At 32.2% G+C, this 21,115-nt stretch overlaps 1 protein-coding gene across 1 annotated transcript in view; it reads right to left on the bottom strand.

The window, feature by feature from the left end:
• LOC125682397 (paired mesoderm homeobox protein 2B-like) overlaps positions 1-18,305 on the bottom strand; it is a 29,643-nt gene extending 11,338 nt beyond the window's left edge. Inside the window, exons 1-2 of the mRNA XM_048922935.2 lie at positions 17,939-18,305; positions 13,350-13,391 (exon numbers count right to left, since the gene is read on the bottom strand). Of these exons, the coding sequence (XP_048778892.1) occupies positions 13,350-13,391; positions 17,939-18,191 (295 nt within the window). The 5' untranslated portion in view covers positions 18,192-18,305. The remainder of the gene's footprint in view (positions 1-13,349; positions 13,392-17,938) is intronic.
• Positions 18,306-21,115: the final 2,810 nt, after the last annotated feature.

Genomic DNA, 21,115 nt, shown 5'->3' with positions numbered 1-21,115 from the left:
TCATGAAATCTGCAAATAACTATTGCCCGTATAGTTGATAATAATTTTCCCCATTTTAGTTGTGGTTATTGGTAATATATCACGTGCCACATCAGACTACACCTCTGTCTCTATAGAATATAACATCCGGGTTTTATTGTATATAGACGGTAACCTACAAGCCAATGCAGCATGCGCAATGCGATATTTCGGGATGTATCTGAAACCATTAAATGTTCATTGCTTGTCGAACGAAGTTTGTCTGATATTGCAACAAATAACAATTTTTTGTAGCTGTGTTTGCTTGGCATCGTCGTTTGAAATGGAGAGAAATCCCTAACCTCTCGTGTCGCTTCTACAAAACGCGCTATTCTCACGATCCCAGTGTGGATATCTGCACTAAAATGTAATGTTTTCAAAGTAGAAGTTTCTCACATCGCAACGGATTTTAAAGTGCTTACTTTGAAATATAGGGTAGAAAGCAGTCACACGATGCGCTGAGACTACGGTGATAAAACGGTTCTGCGCCTTTTCAGCGCTTAGGGGGTCTCTGTACCATTTATCAACTTCAGATCATGGCAGACATTCTGGTAACTCGACGCCACCAGCACGTCATTTCTACCATTAAAATCGTCGTATTGCAAATTCAAATATAAGACAGTATCGATGTTGGGAAAAATGTAGAAAATACAACAAAGAAAAGGCTGGGCACTGCCAAACGACCTTCGATAAAGATGCAGAACTGAGCCTAAATCCCTCCTCTCTCATATAAAGGAAAGCAGCGATCAGCGATGCCTCATTTATCGGCAGTTTGATCTAATAATTTCCATTACGGGGTCTGTTACTCTTTATTTGCCGAGAACAAATTAGCGAAATAGAATGGGAGGTCGACCTAAGGAAAATTACACTTTCCAATAAACACACGTGGTTTTTGTCAAATCTTACGTTATACCAAAGGGAGAGAATTCGTAGAAATCTCCCGGGGCGAATTTCTGGAGAGCTAAATAGACAACATTAATTTTGTTTCCACTGGGGTGTCATTCATGTACTCTGTCATCTTGTTTCTTTTCAAATCAAAGACGGTAAATTCCTGTTGTGCAGTATATAGGCATGGAATAATTTATTTCAACAGCGACAACATTCCTGTCACAAAGAAACCACGTGGAAACAAGTATTCCCCTCTTGAAAGTTTTATTTACGAAGTACTCCATAATCAACGACACGAGAAAAATCCAAAAATCGCTAAAATTTTGATCGGATAGAAGACAAATCCATGAAAACATTTCCCCTATCTTCACAACAGTAGGGAGTACCTTGAAAATTAACTAAATAAACCAACAATCTTATTAATTAATTTGACAGGTTGTTTCAATTTCACACTTTGCATTCCTCTCTAAGTCATATGTAACAAAATGTGAGCATTAATATGAATTACAGCCGTGTCACTAATGTCGTGTGAGAACTTACACCAAACCTTTCCCCATTTAATTCACTAGTAGTGATATTTTCAATATAAATTTGAAAGTCAATATTTCAATACAAGGACTGAGCATTTGCTCTACACTACTCATCCCCAATAATCTAGTACAGTGTGTGCATCTCCCTTTTGTGATTTTATTATGCTTATGTAAACAGAAGACATAGAATTCATCAGAGAAATGTAGCATAATTATTCGAATTGATATTGTCACTAAAAGGTCCAATGAACTTGGGTACGACAAACGTTCTTGGAGAATTGCGTAAATTCGGCCCGGCTGGTGACTTTTTGTCATTTTCCTTAGGTTCCTTTGGGCGCTATAACCCTATTACGATGGTGCCTCACATCGGAAACCATTCCAGAGCTATGTATATTAATCTCACAGGTTTAATTACTATGTCTCGTTTTATTACGAAGAATTAAGATATCCCCCGATTTTTCCCGCGGCACGATAGCTGTTCGTTTGGGAGCACCACGATAAAAGACGGAACAATTTGCTTTTTGATATCAGTTTTATATTCGTTTAATTTAATTTAGGCCGAAATCGAGCTTAGCTTAGGCATGTTATTTTACAATCAGAGAATCTTCGCACGCACAGCGCACGAGAGAGTTTTCTAGAAAGAAGATGAGTCTGTAAAAATTTCATCCCAATACCTTCCTTTTTAAACATTATTGAATAAAGGGGAGAAAAAGATTAGTAAGGGTGCGAATAGACATGTCATTCATCAGCAGCAAATCAATGGTGGTTACGGTAATGAAATTTGGTTGTTTGTGTGAAAAGGTTCTAATGAAACTGTCCATGCCTTGTCTCCTGTTTGTCACAATGGTCTGCAAAGATCTTAATTTCAGTATTTATACAGAAGCGATGATAGTGGGTATGGTAGGCGCATCTGAAATCGATGAATATTCAATTTTGACCGCCATCATCTTTGTCAAGATGACGGGTTCTATTTATTCCTGTTTTCTATCACTTGGTGCCCACCATCTCTTACTAGCCTCGACGTTCTCACTTCAGAACGATTTTTACAGAACATCAAGAATTAAATTTTTTTTTTGGATGACTTGCGGATAAAAAATGGAAAACCTCGACTTTCTTATTTAATCATGTGTGAATGTAAATGCAGTAGAATGGCGTTTTATCTCCATTTTCTGTCAGAGAAAACTACCACACCTGTTTGATGAAAGAACACGTGAATGAAAACTCTTCACATTTCATAACAGATTGGTATATAGTACAAAACAATTACTTCTTTTAATCTTTGAAAGATTCAAATTTGAACTTCATTTTGCATTGAAGAATTATAGGTACATTTCTCCCCATTATGTTCCAATTCCAAAATAATCAACTGAGATATGAAAGTCTGTCATCAAACATACAGTAATTAAATGTTTACAATTACTCTGATGACACAAAGTCTATTTCAAAGACAAAACTTTGAGATTGTGCGATACTGGTATCGATATCTTTACAAAGGGGCGTGGCTTAAAAAGGTTATGTACTAATAATGAAGCATCTTTCAATTATTTGAGTGACGTACCCTCCCGAAACTAAACGTTTGAACCCACTGAATGACAACATACAGTTTTACATTGGCTATGAATTTATTATCCTCATTGTTTATGGATATATAGGAAAATCATAAAGCTTCTGCCACTGTCTGTTATGCTTATACCCAGCAATTTATGTCCATTCCCAGCACTGTCCCACCAATAAAACCGGGAGGTTATTTATCTCAATTTTCGCATATAACATATGATTAGTCTAACTCTAGATCTATAATCACTTTGTATGAGATCATTTGTAAAATCAGGGCGAATTATCTTCCTAGACAATACAATTATATCCAGCCAAAATGCAATATTTCTTGACAATGTCAGGAAAAAGAGAAAACTAATGTTTCCAGCCGGGCGACTGATTTCTGACGACCCGACAGGCGCGGGGACATCTGGAAAACTTCAGGCACTGGGCAGACAGCTGATAAACCGTCCGTTCCTGTGCCTCGGACACACGGAATGTTCCTAACTGTCGTGGCTCGGAATCAACATTATGTGTATTTGATATTTACTGTTTTTCCGCGATGAAAAATACCAGAATATACGTTTCTTTTTCGTTGGTTGTCTTTTACTATACTTTGGATTATGCCATTGGAATAAACGTTTGGGAATGTTTATTCATTGTGTAGCTTATGATATTAATCATAGCAATTTATTTAGCATCTTAGATATAGAATCAGCATAGAATTTTATTTGTGAATGCAATGAATTAGTATATCTATTTAGTACCAGTGGTCTATTTCGCGGTTCCTAAAAATGTGAATAGTTTATCGGTTAGATTTTGTTTTTGCTTGATATTTGTCATTGTTATGTGTTATAATTGCATTTAGGTCAAGTCGCCATCTTGAAAACATGACTGACACTGAAATGAACAGTCTGTTTTTTGAAAATGGTACTCCTTTTGTGAACATCTCTGTATTTATAGAATGAGTTAACAATATTTTTTAATTTACTCTTTTCTTCAAACTTTGTCTCACTATTATATTTTTAAAGAGGAAAATTGCTTCGATCAATTTACTTGCATTTATAGAGTTAGAAAGAAAAACCATGTAATATTTATTTTGATATCTGAATATTTTTTAAAATTATTTTTTAAAAACAGAAGTTACTGATATAAATCAAGTTATGAACAAGTACAAGGATTCGTCTAAAAACATCGTATTACTTTAATTTACAATATCATCAAAACCAGTCAAATATTTCAAATCAATGTCGGGATCTACATGTATATCAATTTCATATATGAGTTTTGAAAATAACTCATATATATAGACATTGTGTTTACATTTTAAAAATATTAGCATCTATTTTCATATAAAATAGATCCTTTATTTTACGAGAAATATTTAAATTAAAATCGGTTGCGAGATATCGGGATCTCTAGTAAAAATGTTAATCTTTTTTACAATATCAAACAATTCTTGCCAATCTCATCATTTGCGAAGGGGAAGTTAAACTGCATTTTATTTTATCATTTTATAAAGTAAAATACTGTTTAGCCAACTACAGCAATACTTGTAAATATTTTGAGCTTTCCGGGGTAGACTTTCATTTATTGCAACAAGAACAGACAGAAAATTGAGAAAAAATAAATTTTAAAATTCTATAAACACATTATATTTGGCTACAAATTTTGTAATCATAACATGTTTCACTTGTACAAATATACTTTTTGTAACATTTAACAGTCCGGCCCAAACCATCAAAACTATTCATTCGAGAGAGAGAAAAAAACCTTGAAAATTTTATTCACTTTACCAGTGTTATCTTTTAAGATATGCATGCATTTCGTTCTGTAAATTATATGTTAAATAACACGACCTGTCGAAGGCGCAATAGTAATACATGTATAGTAGTTTTGTTTCTATCTACAAAACCTATTTAATCAACCACAATGTTTTTGTAAACGATTGGATTCCTGTAATAGAGTCTTTTTCTCTGTATTATGCGATGTATTCCTTGGCTATGTGTTTTCATCCGTTCATTACACAGCTGTCTATTAAGTAGTACGGTTATTTTAAAATTAGAACGGCCATTTACTAGTTTGTCTCCTTTCTCCCCAACAACATCCTTAGTCTTTATTTATCTATTTTACATTTCCAGTTTGCCAACTATTACAACATCCTTAGTCTTTATTTATCTATTTTACATTTCCAGTTTGCCAACTATTACAACATCCTTAGTCTTTATTTATCTATTTTACATTTCCAGTTTGCCAACTATTACAACATCCTTAGTCTTTATTTATCTATTTTACATTTCCAGTTTGCCAACTATTACAACATCCGTAGTCTTTATTTATCTATTTTACAACTATTCACGCTTGCTTTGCATTCATTCATATTTCTCTTTGTTTATGTTGTCTGTCTATCCCGGTAACTCACGTGTTAGTATATATACAGTTCGACAAACGTTTTAGACTTGCATGTGTGCAAAAAAAACCAAAAAAACACCATAATGATAATAGACCAAGAATACGTTTCAGAAATCCTCGTTGTATTATCAAACAATCGTAAAAGCAGAAAATAAAGTACATTTTTCAGTTAACAAATTTTGTTTAAATGTTACCATGTTTAAATGCATCAAATGTTTTTAAGTGCCTGTAAACGCAACGTTGTGTAAACCAAAGCGTTGGTTGGGCTGTGACTTGAACGTCATTGTTTAGCATGGGACTGTGATGCCAATGTGACGTCACCTGGGTTGTAATATCATACAATGCAAATGAAATATTATACAAATGGAAAAGATGAAATACTGCAGCGCTTGCCATGTCGTACGTAACATTATTAGCCTATAATTCTTATACGGACTGTCAAAGTTTTATTCAAAATATTAACGTTTCAAAGAGCAAAGGGCGATCACCCCGAAAGCGCTTTCAATGTTAATTAATGTGAATTTGTATTGTATTGTTTATTACCAAGAACCATACAGGATTAACGTATACACATAAAACAATTTATACAATAATATGGTTAACATATAAATTATGACCTAATAAAGAAGACTATGCGGAATAGTAACATGAATACAGTTTTCTAGTGATGAAAGCGTCAGGTACTGTTACACAAGTTCTGTATAGTGTGATAAATAATGCACAACGAGGATGGTGAGGATATTCCCCTAATAATATATTACATTTCTGCTCTTTTTTTCGAACACATGAAATTATTGACCCAATTTACACAACTCTGTAACATTTTAACGCGATATCGATAGGTTGCCATTTTATTGGTGAATGATTATCAAAAAAGGATGATAACTTAAAATGTATAATAACTTATTATTTGTTGTATTAATCAAATATTTGGACAAGTTTTCTTTACAACCATTACATTAGAAAGTGGTAAACTTGATTATTCATATGTGTAATAGATTCCGAGGCCTAACGGTTTGCAAGTGCGTGGTTATGGGTTCAAATCCGTGGATTTACAAATGGGTTTTTTTCTGAATCAACGAAGTTGTTCCAGTTTACTCTAGGCCTATAAAAGATTAAACAAGGCAAAAAAGTAAAACATTTTAGTGTTAGTGTACGTATATAGACATACTCTAGTACTAAGTGTATCGGGTATTTAGGAGCTGTACTCTAGTACTAAGTGTATCGGGTATTTAGGAGTTGTACTCTAGTACTAAGTGTATCGGGTATTTAGGAGTTGTACTCTAGTCCTTAGTGTATCGGGTATTTAGGAGCTGTATTCTAGTACTAAGTGTATCGGATATTTAGGAGCTGTACTCTAGTACTAAGTGTATCGGGTATTTAGGAGTTGTACTCTAGTACTAAGTGTATCGGATATTTAGGAGCTGTACTGTAGTACTTAGTGTATCGGATATTTAGGGGTTGTACTCTAGTACTAAGTGTATCGGGTATTTAGGAGCTGTACTGTAGTACTAAGTGTATCGGGTATTTAGGAGTTGTACTGTAGTACTGAGTGTATCGGGTATTTAGGAGCTGTACTGTAGTACTTAGTGTATCGGATATTTAGGAGATGTACTCTAGTATTTAGTGTATCGGGTATTTAGGAGCTGTACTCTAGTACTTAGTGTATCGGGTATTTAGGAGCTGTACTGTAGTATTTAGTGTATCGGGTATTTAGGGGTTGTACTCTTGTAATTATAGTGTATAGAATATTTAGGAAGAAAGAAACAGGAGACATGGAAACGTCTTATGACACACTCAATATTTTATGTTTAATATTGAATAGCAAAATCATACTGGAATGGAAATAACATTTCATAAATCATCGGACATATTTTATTGTCGTATTTTTAAAGAGAAATAGAAGCTCAGGACTTTGTATCAATGGAAACATCAAAATTCGTTGTAAACTCTGTTACAGTGTATCAAATAATGACAAAACAGAATACAACAATGTATATTTAATATGTAAAGTGTTTTTCTCATGTCACACTGATGCTATCTATTTGAACTAATTCATGTTTTTTATCTTATGTTTATAACTTTATGCTTTATATACCCCCAAAGGCTCAAAATTAGTTTAATAATATCTTATATCTCGTGTCTACACCATGAATTATTACTAAACTTTTGTAATATTAACTATATGTACACGAATTAGTATTCAATGCCATTATTGTCTAATAGACAATTTAATCAATAGTTTAAAAATTCCTCTAAAATGTTTCTTGGATTGTTCTAAAAGAAAACATCTTTGTATCGTATGCTTAGAGGTGGCTCAATATATATATACGTTCTATTTTCATTTCAATTCCCAGCCGTTTAATAGATGTACTATATTTATCAAGATTCATGCGCGCATTATTCACAATTGCGGCGCATTCATGGAAAATGGCTATCATTACAATTTGTAGAGATGTTAAATGCAAAACACTGGAGAATAGGCAGTATATTTAAACAAAACCAGTTTGATTTATAACCCTTAACAATAAAATATAATGTGTAGTTGCTCTAAATGAGACTGTTATTCGCTTTCATTCTCAGAAATACAATGTCTTTGTTCTATCTTATATTTTGAAACAAAGCGATATATTATAGATGCTTCCCATTAATTTTCCTTGTGTATATCTTACAGCTTGTCGGGGAAATGTTGATGCTCCGAGGTAACTCGAGAAAATTAGACAGTGTGTACTAAACTTGGAGAAGATCTTATTTAAATGTCATTAACTGAACAAAAAACCTGAAATGTTCTCATCAGTTAAGAGGGATGCACGTACAGTAAACGAGAAATGAATCGACCTTACACAAGACAAAATCGTCATAAAACCCACTGTCACGCCGCCATCATCATCCGTGTCTCTAAATTTTGTCCTTTTTTCCACAGCTATTACATATATGTAAGAAATTATAATGCTATAAAATTCTTGTAATTTTTAATTTGACTGAAGTGAAAGTTAGAGACCAGTAAGGTTGACATGTCTTGTTGACAATGGGATTCAATACAAGTTCTAAAAAGCATATACTTCTCACCCCTTTGACATTCAAAAACGTAAATATTTTGTTTTACAAATATTCAATTAATGTAAAGTAAATTTCATAAAATTATTTTTTTCAAAAATCCAGTTGCATGTCTTACTCTGGATCACAATGTTGCTGTGTGGAACAAATGCTCAGATAAATGTGTAAATTACGATACAGAATATTGTCGTGTCTTAATTTTGTATCACACTTACAAACCACGTGCAGGATGATACACGTAAATCATTTACAATACATATTCTTAATAATATAATTCGTAGTTCTGAAATACACCAGTGAAACATACTGTGTAGTATAGAAACTTTAAAATGATAAGTTACATAAAGATGATTTTGTGGTAAAAAGAAGAATATTCTTTTTTCATATATACGTATTGAAGGATCTAGGTACGCAATATGCAAAAAGAAAGCTTCACAACTCTTGTTTGGATACGGAATTCAAAGGGCATCTTTATTCTTAATATAGTTATTATAAAGTCATTTAACAATCCATGCCTTTGATTTAGCCTAATTTTTTTTATATCCATGACAACTCTGCACGTGACTAGAATCAACCACGCGTTAAAGTTTTGCAAAAGGCTGGCAGAAGCGATATTGATAACCAGAAAATGGCTGATTTCCATTGGTAATGGATATTTCAATATTACTCGTCTGCAGAGACAATATGGTCACACGTAGAACGTGTCTTCATTCACTACCGGCGGAAGACATTGGCTTGATTAAACTGTGTTAACTCAAAGCCGAAGTAAAGGGCGACTATCAGGATTTATTAATTAAGAATTCAAATCTCAGCGGTACATTAGAAGAATTACTCGCCATTTTTTCAGTGATTGATGTTCAATAAAAGTCGAAACCATTTTCTGTTTAGGTTTCGTGTTTCCGGATAATAATTGGTATCTGATCGACTGAAAACGAACCAGCATTTCCTATAATTACTCTGTTTGATTGATATTAAATTGATAATTCAAGTACGCGTGTAATTTAACTAACCGATTACAATTTAACCAATAAGAGATGGAAATCGCTAGGGCTTTGTTTAATCAAATCATACCCAAACATTAATATAAAAAGCTCATCCGGAATGAGCAATCCAGCGACATGTTTTGATTGTAGAATAAACATTAACAATTCGGTTCCCATTTTAATGCATAAATTCCGGGACACTACCGTTTTCATGTCTTATCTGATTATATTTCCTCAGATGAAATTAACAAATATCAACCACTGTCTTCTTTTCATCACTGTTAATTAATTTGCAATTACTAATTCAGGGCATGGCATTAGAATTCAATTTTACTTTGTAACAGACGGTTTTGCTGTAAAAAGTCTTTAGAGTCAATTTGATTGCTGTTTAGTTAACGTTGTTTATAACAGTTTCATATAACGACAGAGAAAGAGGAAGAGGGGGGAGTAAAATACTTTTGTTACGGGTTATTCTATTACAATAAATAACTTTTTTTTACTAGTCTGTATAACTGCATCATTTTAAATGTACGTAGAGTAAATTTGTTAAATCTTGGAACCTTTTTGCGTATTTGCAGTACCGGGTGTGTAATGTATCATTTAAAAAAATGTATTGATAGGTTTTATATCCCATTCATATTACATTACCTAATTAGATATATCCCAGTTACTATAATAGTATGGATTCTTTATCAATTCATTCAGGAATATGTCTTGAATTGGCACACCAAACATCATTGATTTCAAAATATTCCACAAATATTCAATTGTTCAGTTCAGTTCATTTCATTTCGCTCAAACCATGGAATGGTACATGAGGTACACATGTACATGAAACATATTTACATATATACAGTAACAGGGGTCACACAGACACAAAAATCTGGAGAACAAACAATCTTATTGATTTTCAAAATAAACATACACAGCTTTCTTAGAGATACCGAATCTTTAGAAGACATGAGTTCACAATTTGTTTTTTAATGTTTAAGGCAGGACAATATTCTATATTTCAAAAAAAAAATCTCTACGTAATTTGCAAAATGCTTTATTTTCCACAAATATAATGAAATTCATCTTCAATTTGGTTTCAGCTGCATAATATACAAAAGCGTTCAGTCCTACGCTGTAATTGCAAGAATTGCATAATGAACGACCTACTTTTTGTATTAATTTTAATGAACGACCTACTTTTTGTATTAACTTGTTGGAGTCAGGCTGTACAGTAACTGTAACCAATGTAAAACTTTGAGAGGGAACTGGTTTGTGATTGTGTACGGTTTATTTCATCACAACACGGGTACAGTATATCATATTCTTCTCCATTCTCTTTCAAAGTCAATCTAATCAAAATTAAATCTTTTGATCCTCTCTTGAGCGGATCAAAGAATCTCAATTTTAATCAGATTGATTAAAAGGATAACCACCGCCTCTCCATTTAGAGAATTTTTTCTTTGCGATTCCCTGAAAATATCATATATATCCTTACAACCCTTCTTATTCATTTTTTAAGGAAATTGAGATGCACTGGAGATTTTGTTTTTATTTCTAACACTGTTATTTTAGGAGCAACGTGTTCAACAATTTCATTTTTAAACCACACTCAGTGTTACTATCATGGCTTCTGATGTTCCCTTCTGAGTAAAAGAGATCAATACTAAATATCATGCCAGCTTTCATGTAGCTTTTTAGAAACAATTCTTATTAATATCATTATGGATTGAAATAATTTCAACATCTACTTTATATTCTTATTCATAAATGTCTATGTTGGTTTCCCCCCAATCCTTTTAAAAATGGATGAATAAATAAAAAGAAAATCTTAATTGGAACTGAGAGGCTAACAAAATATATTAGTCTATATTGTTTGGCTCGAGGGTTTAGAAGATGCTGAATGCGAAGACTTTTAGATCAGCCACAATGCACTGCATATTAATTTATGAATAAATCATTTCACAAAACAGATATATACTGCATACATCTGTTGTATTGTTGTTTGGTAGATAATGCCAATTTAGAATACTAGTATAACAAATATACTTCCCACTGCATGACGGGTAAAAAAATGTAATCACTTTTCTTCCATATCTATCAGTAAATCTATCTCGAATCAATATGGGAATTATGTATAACATGCACGAAAGTGACTAGGTACATTGAGCCATTTATGTGAGAGTATCTTTGCTTCAGCTACAAATATTTGGCAGTTTCTGCTATACATGTAGATGAATTCAAAATTTCAGCTAACGAGAGCAGGGACCGAGAACCACCAGGCCATTGATTATAGAAGTCTGTAATCAACATTCGTATCTTTTGTGATTATACTAGAAAATGAAGTAAGCTTCTTGAGGGTTGAATCACAAGGAAAATTTAAGTAACACCGTGATGTTGCGAGATGAGTGGTAGAGTGTCTAGGGGTTTGTTAGAACTCTTTAAGCGTGAATTCTATCCCAACAAGGGCTTAAACTGTAGTATTGCCATTATGATATTCGTTTAAATATCATTTGTCAATATTATTTTTTTACTTTGTGGTTTAAGAGTAGCTTTAAGACTTTTATGAAAATAGATTTGATAGACATTTGTCCGCCTTCTTCTTAAAAGTTTTTTGTTTTAAAACACTTTGTAAAAACAAAATGATGAATACAACTTACCGTATGCCAATGTAATTTATTTTAATGATTATTAATTACGACAAAAATTATATAAGGGGGGTAGGTAATATATTTCAAATTTTGAACATCATAACACCAAAATGTCTTAGGAATTTTATATTTGTATTTATCATAACCAAATTAAGCCAAAAAAATATCAACCCATGCTTCCATTTCTTTGTGTCCTTAAGAGACTGATATCACTGTAATTTGTACACCGTACAGCAAAATCAGCTTTAAAATCCGAAAGTTTTGTGTTAACGTATTTTTCTTTAGAACGATAAAAAGAGGTTCCCCACTAATTCACAGGAAGGACACAGATTGAGATCGGAAGATCGATTTGTTTTCAATTGCTTACAGATGAATAAATATGAAAGCGCTACCTCTTCTTGAAAAAGATCATTTTTTGTGTTGATACTAATTCTATCATTCGTTTCATTTCCTAGCTAGGAAACTCTGAACGGTCCAGTTGTTACATTAAAAGAAGAAAAAAGAGAGTTAAATTTGCTGACGATGAACTGTAACTTAACTTCGCTATTATTGACAATTTTTAGAATTTAAATATATTTGAGCTACTTGATTCTATATTTAATTTTACAGCGTCTTAATCTTATTAGTAATGAGTTATTTCTGCTGTTCGCCATTTTTAATACGTATGCAATATACGACTCGGACAATTCTCGAAATTTGTTCTCAAAATGTAATAGCTTACAATATTAATATAAAGTAGAAATATTATATTCAAAACATTTAGTCATAACATATTGTCCCTAACAAAGGAAAGAATTAAATTGCACTGGATTCCACGTGTAAATGGAGAGAAGACATTGGAGACGACGGCCGATACACACCGATCATCCGACGTGAAGGGATGGAATACCAGCAATAACACAGCGACACCTTGTGGCAGGCATCATCCTAGTTCTCCACTATATAATTACCGTCATATTATGAATAATTAAAGATGCCTAAAATGAAGTTACACATGGGGCTACTCCGGAGAGTTACAAGTCAACTTTAATGCCTTGTTCATCTTCTGTTTCATAAAGCATCATTGCTGACTGTATAAAATACAGGTTTAAAATTGCCGACTCCATTAAACTGCCTTAATTTTCTGTCATGGTATCCATAATAGATGAATGGAAAGCCCATCTATAGGCAAAATGTCTGTGATGAAACGACCTACTTCTTAAAAGTGTTGAAGAAGCAATTTAATGGGTGGGGTTCTTTAAATCTTTTTTTTTCTACAACAGAAAGCTGCAAAAGACACTTACCTTTCGTAAAACTTTCGGATTGGCCAAGCCATGGACTTGCACCTACAGAAAGAAAAAGTGACCATGAAATGGCTGTTGTTTTCTCTCATACCGAGCATTCGGAAGGTCTAATTTGCTATTTTTGCCTTATACGACATTTATCTTTCGGGTAAATATGACTTTCTCGTAGGGATGTCAACAAATACCCAATTCATTTATCAAGGTTTATTTTAAGTCCATTTAAAGAATACAAATTTCCCGATAAGATTTTTAATAAAAATGAATTTTTCGAAGAACTGGAATTGTAGATGTGTCTCCATGATGTGTTACTTTCACCACATTGAAACACATTTGGATGATGGATGTTTGACACAAGATGTAGATAATAAGCTTAGGACCCCCTACTGAAATAAAATTCTTTTTGAGCCATGGAATGTATCCATTTGCTGATTTCATATCACACATGGAGAAGAGAAAAATAATGCTAATCATTAGTTGAATGTGGTTTTGAAACTGCAACCATTTTAAATAAATTTCGATATACATCGTTTCTCCTTTCCACCGCACATCAAGATGCTTGTCGTCTTTAAAAGAACACAAGAGACAATTTGTATTCATATTCTTTGATTAATTGATTCAATTTTATTCTTCAGGAAATAAGTTCTTATTTTATCATCAACGACTGATTCCTGTTGACCTTGAAATAATAAAGAGCTTTGTGTCTAAAACTATAAAAAGATAAATACTTTACATTAGCGATTGATCATATGAAAGCAAGGAATTAGTTACTAAAATGTAATGATATGTTAAAAAAGAAATGACAACTGAAAAAGGTTTTCATCAGCGTGAGGTAAAGATTTAAAGTTACCGATTAATCGAGTAAGAGAAATTAAAATGTTTATCAGTGCCACCAAAGCGAATAATTAAATCTAATGTAATTCTAAGTAGGATGAAATTCTCTTAAATATATCTTGATTTGATTCCCATTTCTTAAAAAATTGAATACCCACGCTTTAAAAAAAATAACAAACATTCGTAGAAATATATTATCGATAACCACATCAATGTACATACTACCATTTCTAAAACGTACGGGAAACCAGTGGGTACATTTGTAGATATTTGACGAGAATAGGAACTTTGAAATTGATGAATCTCTCCATATCTCCATTCATTATGATGAAATGCAATAATAACTATTGTTTACATAGTAATATTTATCACTCTAAAATCAAAACAATCTTGATTCCTTGCTGGATAATAACTTGGAGGTGTTTCATCTTAAAGAATATTCAAAACAAAAGGAAAATCAAAAGTATATGTATGAAATCCCGTTCTTCGCGCCACTTATTCATGATTTTGACTACATCTGCTTCTCCAGAATAAAAAAAAAACTATATTGAGTAATAGTTAAACTAATAAATGATGAATAAATCGGAATTTAAAGCAAATATTTACATTTGAATAGATAAGGAGGTTCTTAAACATCCCTTCAGAAAACTCCATACTACATCACTATCGTCATTGATGTACATTTATTGGTAGCGGGAATTGCACCGCCGTCAAATGGATTGGTAGTACTTTGTAATTTGTAACTCTGGTAGATATACTATAGGGAACATATACTTTCTTTTGTCTTTGTTATATAGACATGGGTCTGCTATTGATGTCTATAGATTGTACATTTCTATAGAATGAGAATTTTGTTTTGTACTCCAGCCATATGCTTAAATATTTTCACAACAAAATGTTTCTCAAGCGGTGGACACGGCAATATAATGCAAGAAACTGTCAAAAGCAAAACATTTTTTTTTAAATTATCATTGTGGAAATAAAGTGGTTAATTTTGCTGGATTTTTTTTCTTCAAAATATTGTGTTTTTAAATTTCATAATTTTTTATAATTATGTAGTAGGAATTGCATTGAAATGTATTCCATTGACATTTATAATTATCGTATCCTTAAAAAAAATGTTGGAACAATGTGACAGCATTTCTCGTGTATACCGTGTAAGCGTATACGTGTCTTTACATGTATGTAAGAAGTATACCAGCAAAATGGCTTTCCTCGATTGAACAAAATTAATTCCTTAAAAGTCACAAGTTTCAAGATAAAAAAATAAATATTGATATAAAATAGTACATCGATAAACGCCACATTGGCGAATCTGTGAATACAACTTCATTTAACATTGATATGATGATGGTCAAGAAAAAACAGTTGTTTTCATAATTTTTTTTCTCAAACAGATATTATCTTATGTTCGTTTTGATCAAATTCAATGATTTAATTATCATTCTGGACTAAAAGTTCAAAAAATAAAAATAGAAATGTATGTTGATGCATATACACGTGTTTTGACACAATATGATTGTTAAAACTTTTGTGTTTTTTGTATCACGAATCATATTCATTACTTAGGCAATGAATTATATATATCACGTTCATTTCTCATTGCATGGAAAATGTAAATAATTATATGCCATCAGATTTTCTCTGTGCAATTTTTTTAATTAAAGAAATCTATAAAACTTTCTTAATTTTTATTTTAAAATCCGTGGATATTCAGAATTAACATTTTCACCACTTCAATTCCTTTATTGATTGGGAATAAATAATACCTGTTGCTATTTTCTTTTCATTACCAAACAATGAATTAAAGAATAAACGTCAGGATTTCATCGTCTTCATTTTATTATCAAAGAATGTGTAAACATCTTTTTCGTATATATATATTCTTTTCGTTTGTCCTGAAGAAGGGACGGATCGTCCCTAAAATTTGACAATCTGGTTGTTCGTGTCGTTGGTCATTTTAGTGCTTTGTATATATATATATATATATATATATATATGACATACAGATAGTATTAACTACCCATAGAAGCATATACAAGCTTACTTCCTAAGGGGTGCTTATGTTATAATTATCACTAATGACCAAAAAAAATGCAAGGAAAAAATTAAGTATTGGAATCTAAACGGGGCACTAACAATATTTCATACCCCCCCCCCCCCCCCCAAAAAAAATACATGATTCGGATGTAGATGTAAATGTGATTCAAAATAAATTCTCATTGATACACTTACATGTGTTTGTTTCACTATTATACAACTCGTAAATTAAATGTGTAAATAAAAAAATGAATCTGGGGTCTGTGGATTTTCGATAGTGCACAATGTACAATGATAAAAACACAAAATTCGTGTGAAAAGTATCATCAATTCAACTACTTATCTCATTCAAACATTTGAAAATTTTTCCTCCGTTTAATATTTCGTGGAATTTCCCAATTTCGCAATAAAAAAGGTACACTAGTACCTTTAACTCGATTTTCATTTTCACAAAATAAAAAAAAAATGGATAAATTTAATATATTTGTTTTAAATATTGATTGAAATTATATATAATAATTCTAACTATCAATTTTAGAAAATAATGAAGAAAAAACACAATTATATTTTGCAAAAATGATGTGTATAAATAATATTTTAGCAGTAAATATACTGTCATATCTCATTCATATATATATATATATATATATATACACATATCATAAATATAATTGCATTGTCTTATTTCATTTGTATTGAAACTGAATAAAAGTATCCTTTCATGATTGATTTACATCACATAATGATTTGTATAATATACGTACATGCACGCATTGTTTTTGAGGTGCGTTATTATAGATTACACAATGGATATTCAACTATAGAATCACATAATCAAATGTTAATAAATAATTAAATTGATTAAATAGATAAATAACTAAACATATCCATATATCCATGAAGGTGTTGGTGATGATGACACGAAACACTGGTAAAAAAAAATTAAATGTCTTTTTTTTTCCATCTCCAAGTCCGTTCATATCAAATAAACAATTATTCTTTAGAAATCCTTTTCAAATATAATAAATTGTGTCCAGTAAACGGCCTGTTCATTCAACCCTCAAATCAACGCTCAATCATTGATAAAGATCGTTGTTGTATGTTTCTCAGAATGGTACCCTTGTATATTATATTCACGTTACCAGGAAATGACAACTTAACTCAATGAAAAGGTTCAGTTTACGTGTAATTTTGTTAGTTCGGCGTATGCCTTAAGTTGTTCTTCAATTGTATATCAGTTTTCCAATAAATCAAAGGCTTTGTGTCTGTTGTATATTGGAATCGATAGATTATTTAATTTACGAATAAAATGAAATAAAGGAATCAAAATTGGAAATGCGATTCTTCGGAGGACCCAAATCTTATTTGCCAATTTCACGAACAACTCGGTTCAAATTATCCGTCTCGCGGCGACTAAATTTAACTAAGTCAAATTTTCTAAATCGGTTTTGAAAAGAACGGCCTTTCTTATTAAATTTTCTGACAATTTTGCTGTTTATATCAATTTTGCCTCGTAAATAAACAGAACTTTTTCAGCTTAAGCGAAAATTATGTAAAATGTGTATCTGTACATTAAGTAATCCAATTTAGCGACAATCATGAGCGTTAAGTACGCGCCACTAACACAGTTAGACGCACGTAAAACAATTTTCTTTCCCCAAATCTTATTTCGTTGGAGAACGGCTGAGCAATATAAGCGTAAATTTTGTTTTACTTACCAGTTGGGAAAACTGGAGGTTGTGGGTGATCTCGCGGGCGAGGCACCATGCTACAACTTGCAGAACTTATGCTCGGATTTGGTGGGAAACTCCTTACTCCATTATAACGGTATCCCTGGGCAGTCATTTGACCAAAGGGGTTGCTGTCCCCGTAGGTACAGGGGATGTTACACCCTACCAAAGGATTGTCCATCCCCGGAAGAGTACAATTACCACCATCAAATGAATTCTGTCCTAAATACGAGTACTCCATTATCAAGATCTGGGTGATCTTCTAGAGAGAATATATCTAAATGATGGTCAGTCGACTGCAAAACTTGGAACGACAGATGCCCGCCACAGAACTGGGACTTATGTTTTAACGAATTACTGGTGTCCCGAAAGCTATATTTTGATTAGGATAAATGGGTATTGATGAAGTTTACAAAGTGAGAAATTTGCAAACTCCTGGGACATTTATTTATGGAGAAAATGATTAAATTATAATGTTCCTTAGAAGAGTAATAATGAGCAAAGTGCTGTGCGTTTATTGGAGAATGGAAAGTTTGAGGCGGGATCATCGATTTTATTCAATTCCGACGTTCTCGGGGTAGTGTGTTTCCTAAAGGGAACGCAGGTTTACTTCTACAAATATTTATAGATATCTGTGGTGTGAAACACGATACTGTTGACAGTCTGCCGACTCCGGCCTTTGTTGACCATCGTATCGGCGAACATCATCCATGATGAGCATAACATAGACTCTGTATCAATATCATAAGATATCTTATTGTAGGCGTATTCTAAATTATGTATTGAAAATAATTTTATTAATGGGATGCGTATACTATTCTTAGTTTTAAGAAAGGGACAATTCATGGTTTGAACAATAATTTTTACGTAATATTTTATGGATTAAATTTTATTTCATTGATTTTTTCCAAAGTTTGGGGGACATTTATGAAAGAAACAGAATGACGAGAGATGACACACAGACGTTCTTAAAATTCATATCAATTAATTAATATGTTTCAGTTTGTAATCAATCAATTAAAATGACTGGTATGATTAATATCAAAATATCATGCTTACTTTTTGCGACAATATAATCATCGTATATTCAATTATCCAGATTTTAATTGCAATCAAATTGGAGATGCTTTTCTTTCTGCTTCAAATGCCCAGAATATTCCGATCCAAGAAACTATGTTTAACCATTCACACAGTTATACAAAGGGATCTATAAATTGTTTTGGAATACAGTTTATAACATTAAAACCAATATAATGGTTTAAACGGCCGAGAAGTTTTTGTAAACAATACCACAGCTAAAACGTAAGAAGAAAACTAGAAAAAACTTTTTTATCCAGTATTATGTAATGGTAGTGTTTCGTCGTATTTCCATTTACTGTCTATTCGTAACCGTTTTTCAAAATGTTTTATCCCAAACATTTTTTTTTTTTTTACTTTTAATTTGATTTTTGTTGGCTAATATTCGTATTCTATTACGCTCTTTCCATGTCTAACCATATTTTCGCTTTTGAACACGTGTAAATATTGTATCTGAAATCATTATTTGCTCAATGGGCTACAAGTCCTCTGTTTAAAAACATTCACTTGTGTTTTTTGCACTGAAACAATGCCATGTATCTAAAATTTATCCTAGTAAAGTATGCAAATACCAAACGATGCTAAGAAAAAAGTAAATACTGTTTCTCCATTTATAATTCAAATCAAAATCTGAGATTCCAATGGGAATTTAGAAAATTCAATTAAATTTAATTAAATTCTCACAAGATTCCTCCATATAATTTCTATTTAAAAGACCGTGTCCTCATTATAAGTCAACCATGCTGTCATATGGTCAAGCGATGTCAAAAGAGAAAGATGTCTAATTAAATGCAGAAAACATTTTCTCTCAATTACAAAATATAAAAAGTTATTCGTTTCCTCATCCGGTCAGAAGAACACTTGAGTGCCTTCCAAAAGGCAAGGTCAACCCGGGCTGATTATAGAATAATACACCAAATGTTTAAAAGTCATCCAAAACTGGAGAGCATCCACTCGATGTAATTATTCTGAATATGAAATCAATATCAAAGAAACTTCAAAGATCTGTACCGTCTGTCTCGGGAGTCAGTCTTACCAATTATCAACTCTCGCTGCAGTTTAGTAATCAACGAGACAAGTTCAATAATCTATATGACAATTGTATATAAAAAATTTAAGACGATTTAAAGAATTTTTTTTTAGAAAGAATGTTGTATACAATAGCTTTTTAGATCGGTTCTAGAAGAAATCATTGAATTTTTTTCTCTCGATGAAGTTAAGCGACTGGAAATGGAAATAACCCGAAGCTTTTAGCTCATAGCAATAATTTATTTCTATTTCTTCTCCAGGAAAATAACATTACGAATTACAGAGTCGTGAAGTAGTCTTACATGTGTTCTTTAACTGAATCTAGGAACCAACAGAAAGAGAAAGAAGGACTGAAACAAAGAAAGGCCACATTGAAGTTAAAATAGACACCAGACTGGGGAGAGCAGAGGCCGGGTTGCTATTACTCGCCATTTGTCAATATTATCATTATAAATACGAACAACTAAACGGTACAACAAGTTAATCAAGGGCCAGTGAAACATGGCGTCTTTGTAGCGGTGTTACTCGATCCCGATGTCCTCAAAGCCCGAAAATTGGCCCTGATTAAATTTCGTAATGCGATACTTTAATTGTCGAGGTGTCTCTCATCATATTTTACCCATAAAGATTTATGAATTTCATCCCATATGAATTTTGCTTCTTTTGGAGAACAAAGTTGTCTTGGGAATTTTGATTATAACACTTAAAACCGATTTGATTAATTAATTTTTTATGGAGAGAAAATTGAAAAGAACAGTTGATTTACTAAAATTAATCGCCCATTTATTAAGCGCTCTCCTCTCAATTTTTTTTTATTCCGGAAGAATTTCAATGATCCGTCTATTCATTTGGTCTAATGTGTCCCTCGTTTTATGCATCGTTATGGGTTTCCGAGTTTAATGCTTTTACTCCGGGTACGGTGTAGTGCACGACTTTACAGTCAGTCCGTAATTAAGGTTACAATTTATGGTAAAATATTGTCAGTTTATTTTTCAAAATTAAAGATAAACATTCTGTTATAATTTTAAGGTACTTTTATCAAAATCAAATATTTTTAGT

This window comes from Ostrea edulis, chromosome 2 (genome assembly GCF_947568905.1).
Source record: "Ostrea edulis chromosome 2, xbOstEdul1.1, whole genome shotgun sequence".
Lineage (NCBI taxonomy): Eukaryota > Metazoa > Mollusca > Bivalvia > Ostreida > Ostreidae > Ostrea > Ostrea edulis.
Note: the sequence above shows the minus strand (reverse complement) of the source record. Positions and strands in the feature narration are given on the sequence as shown.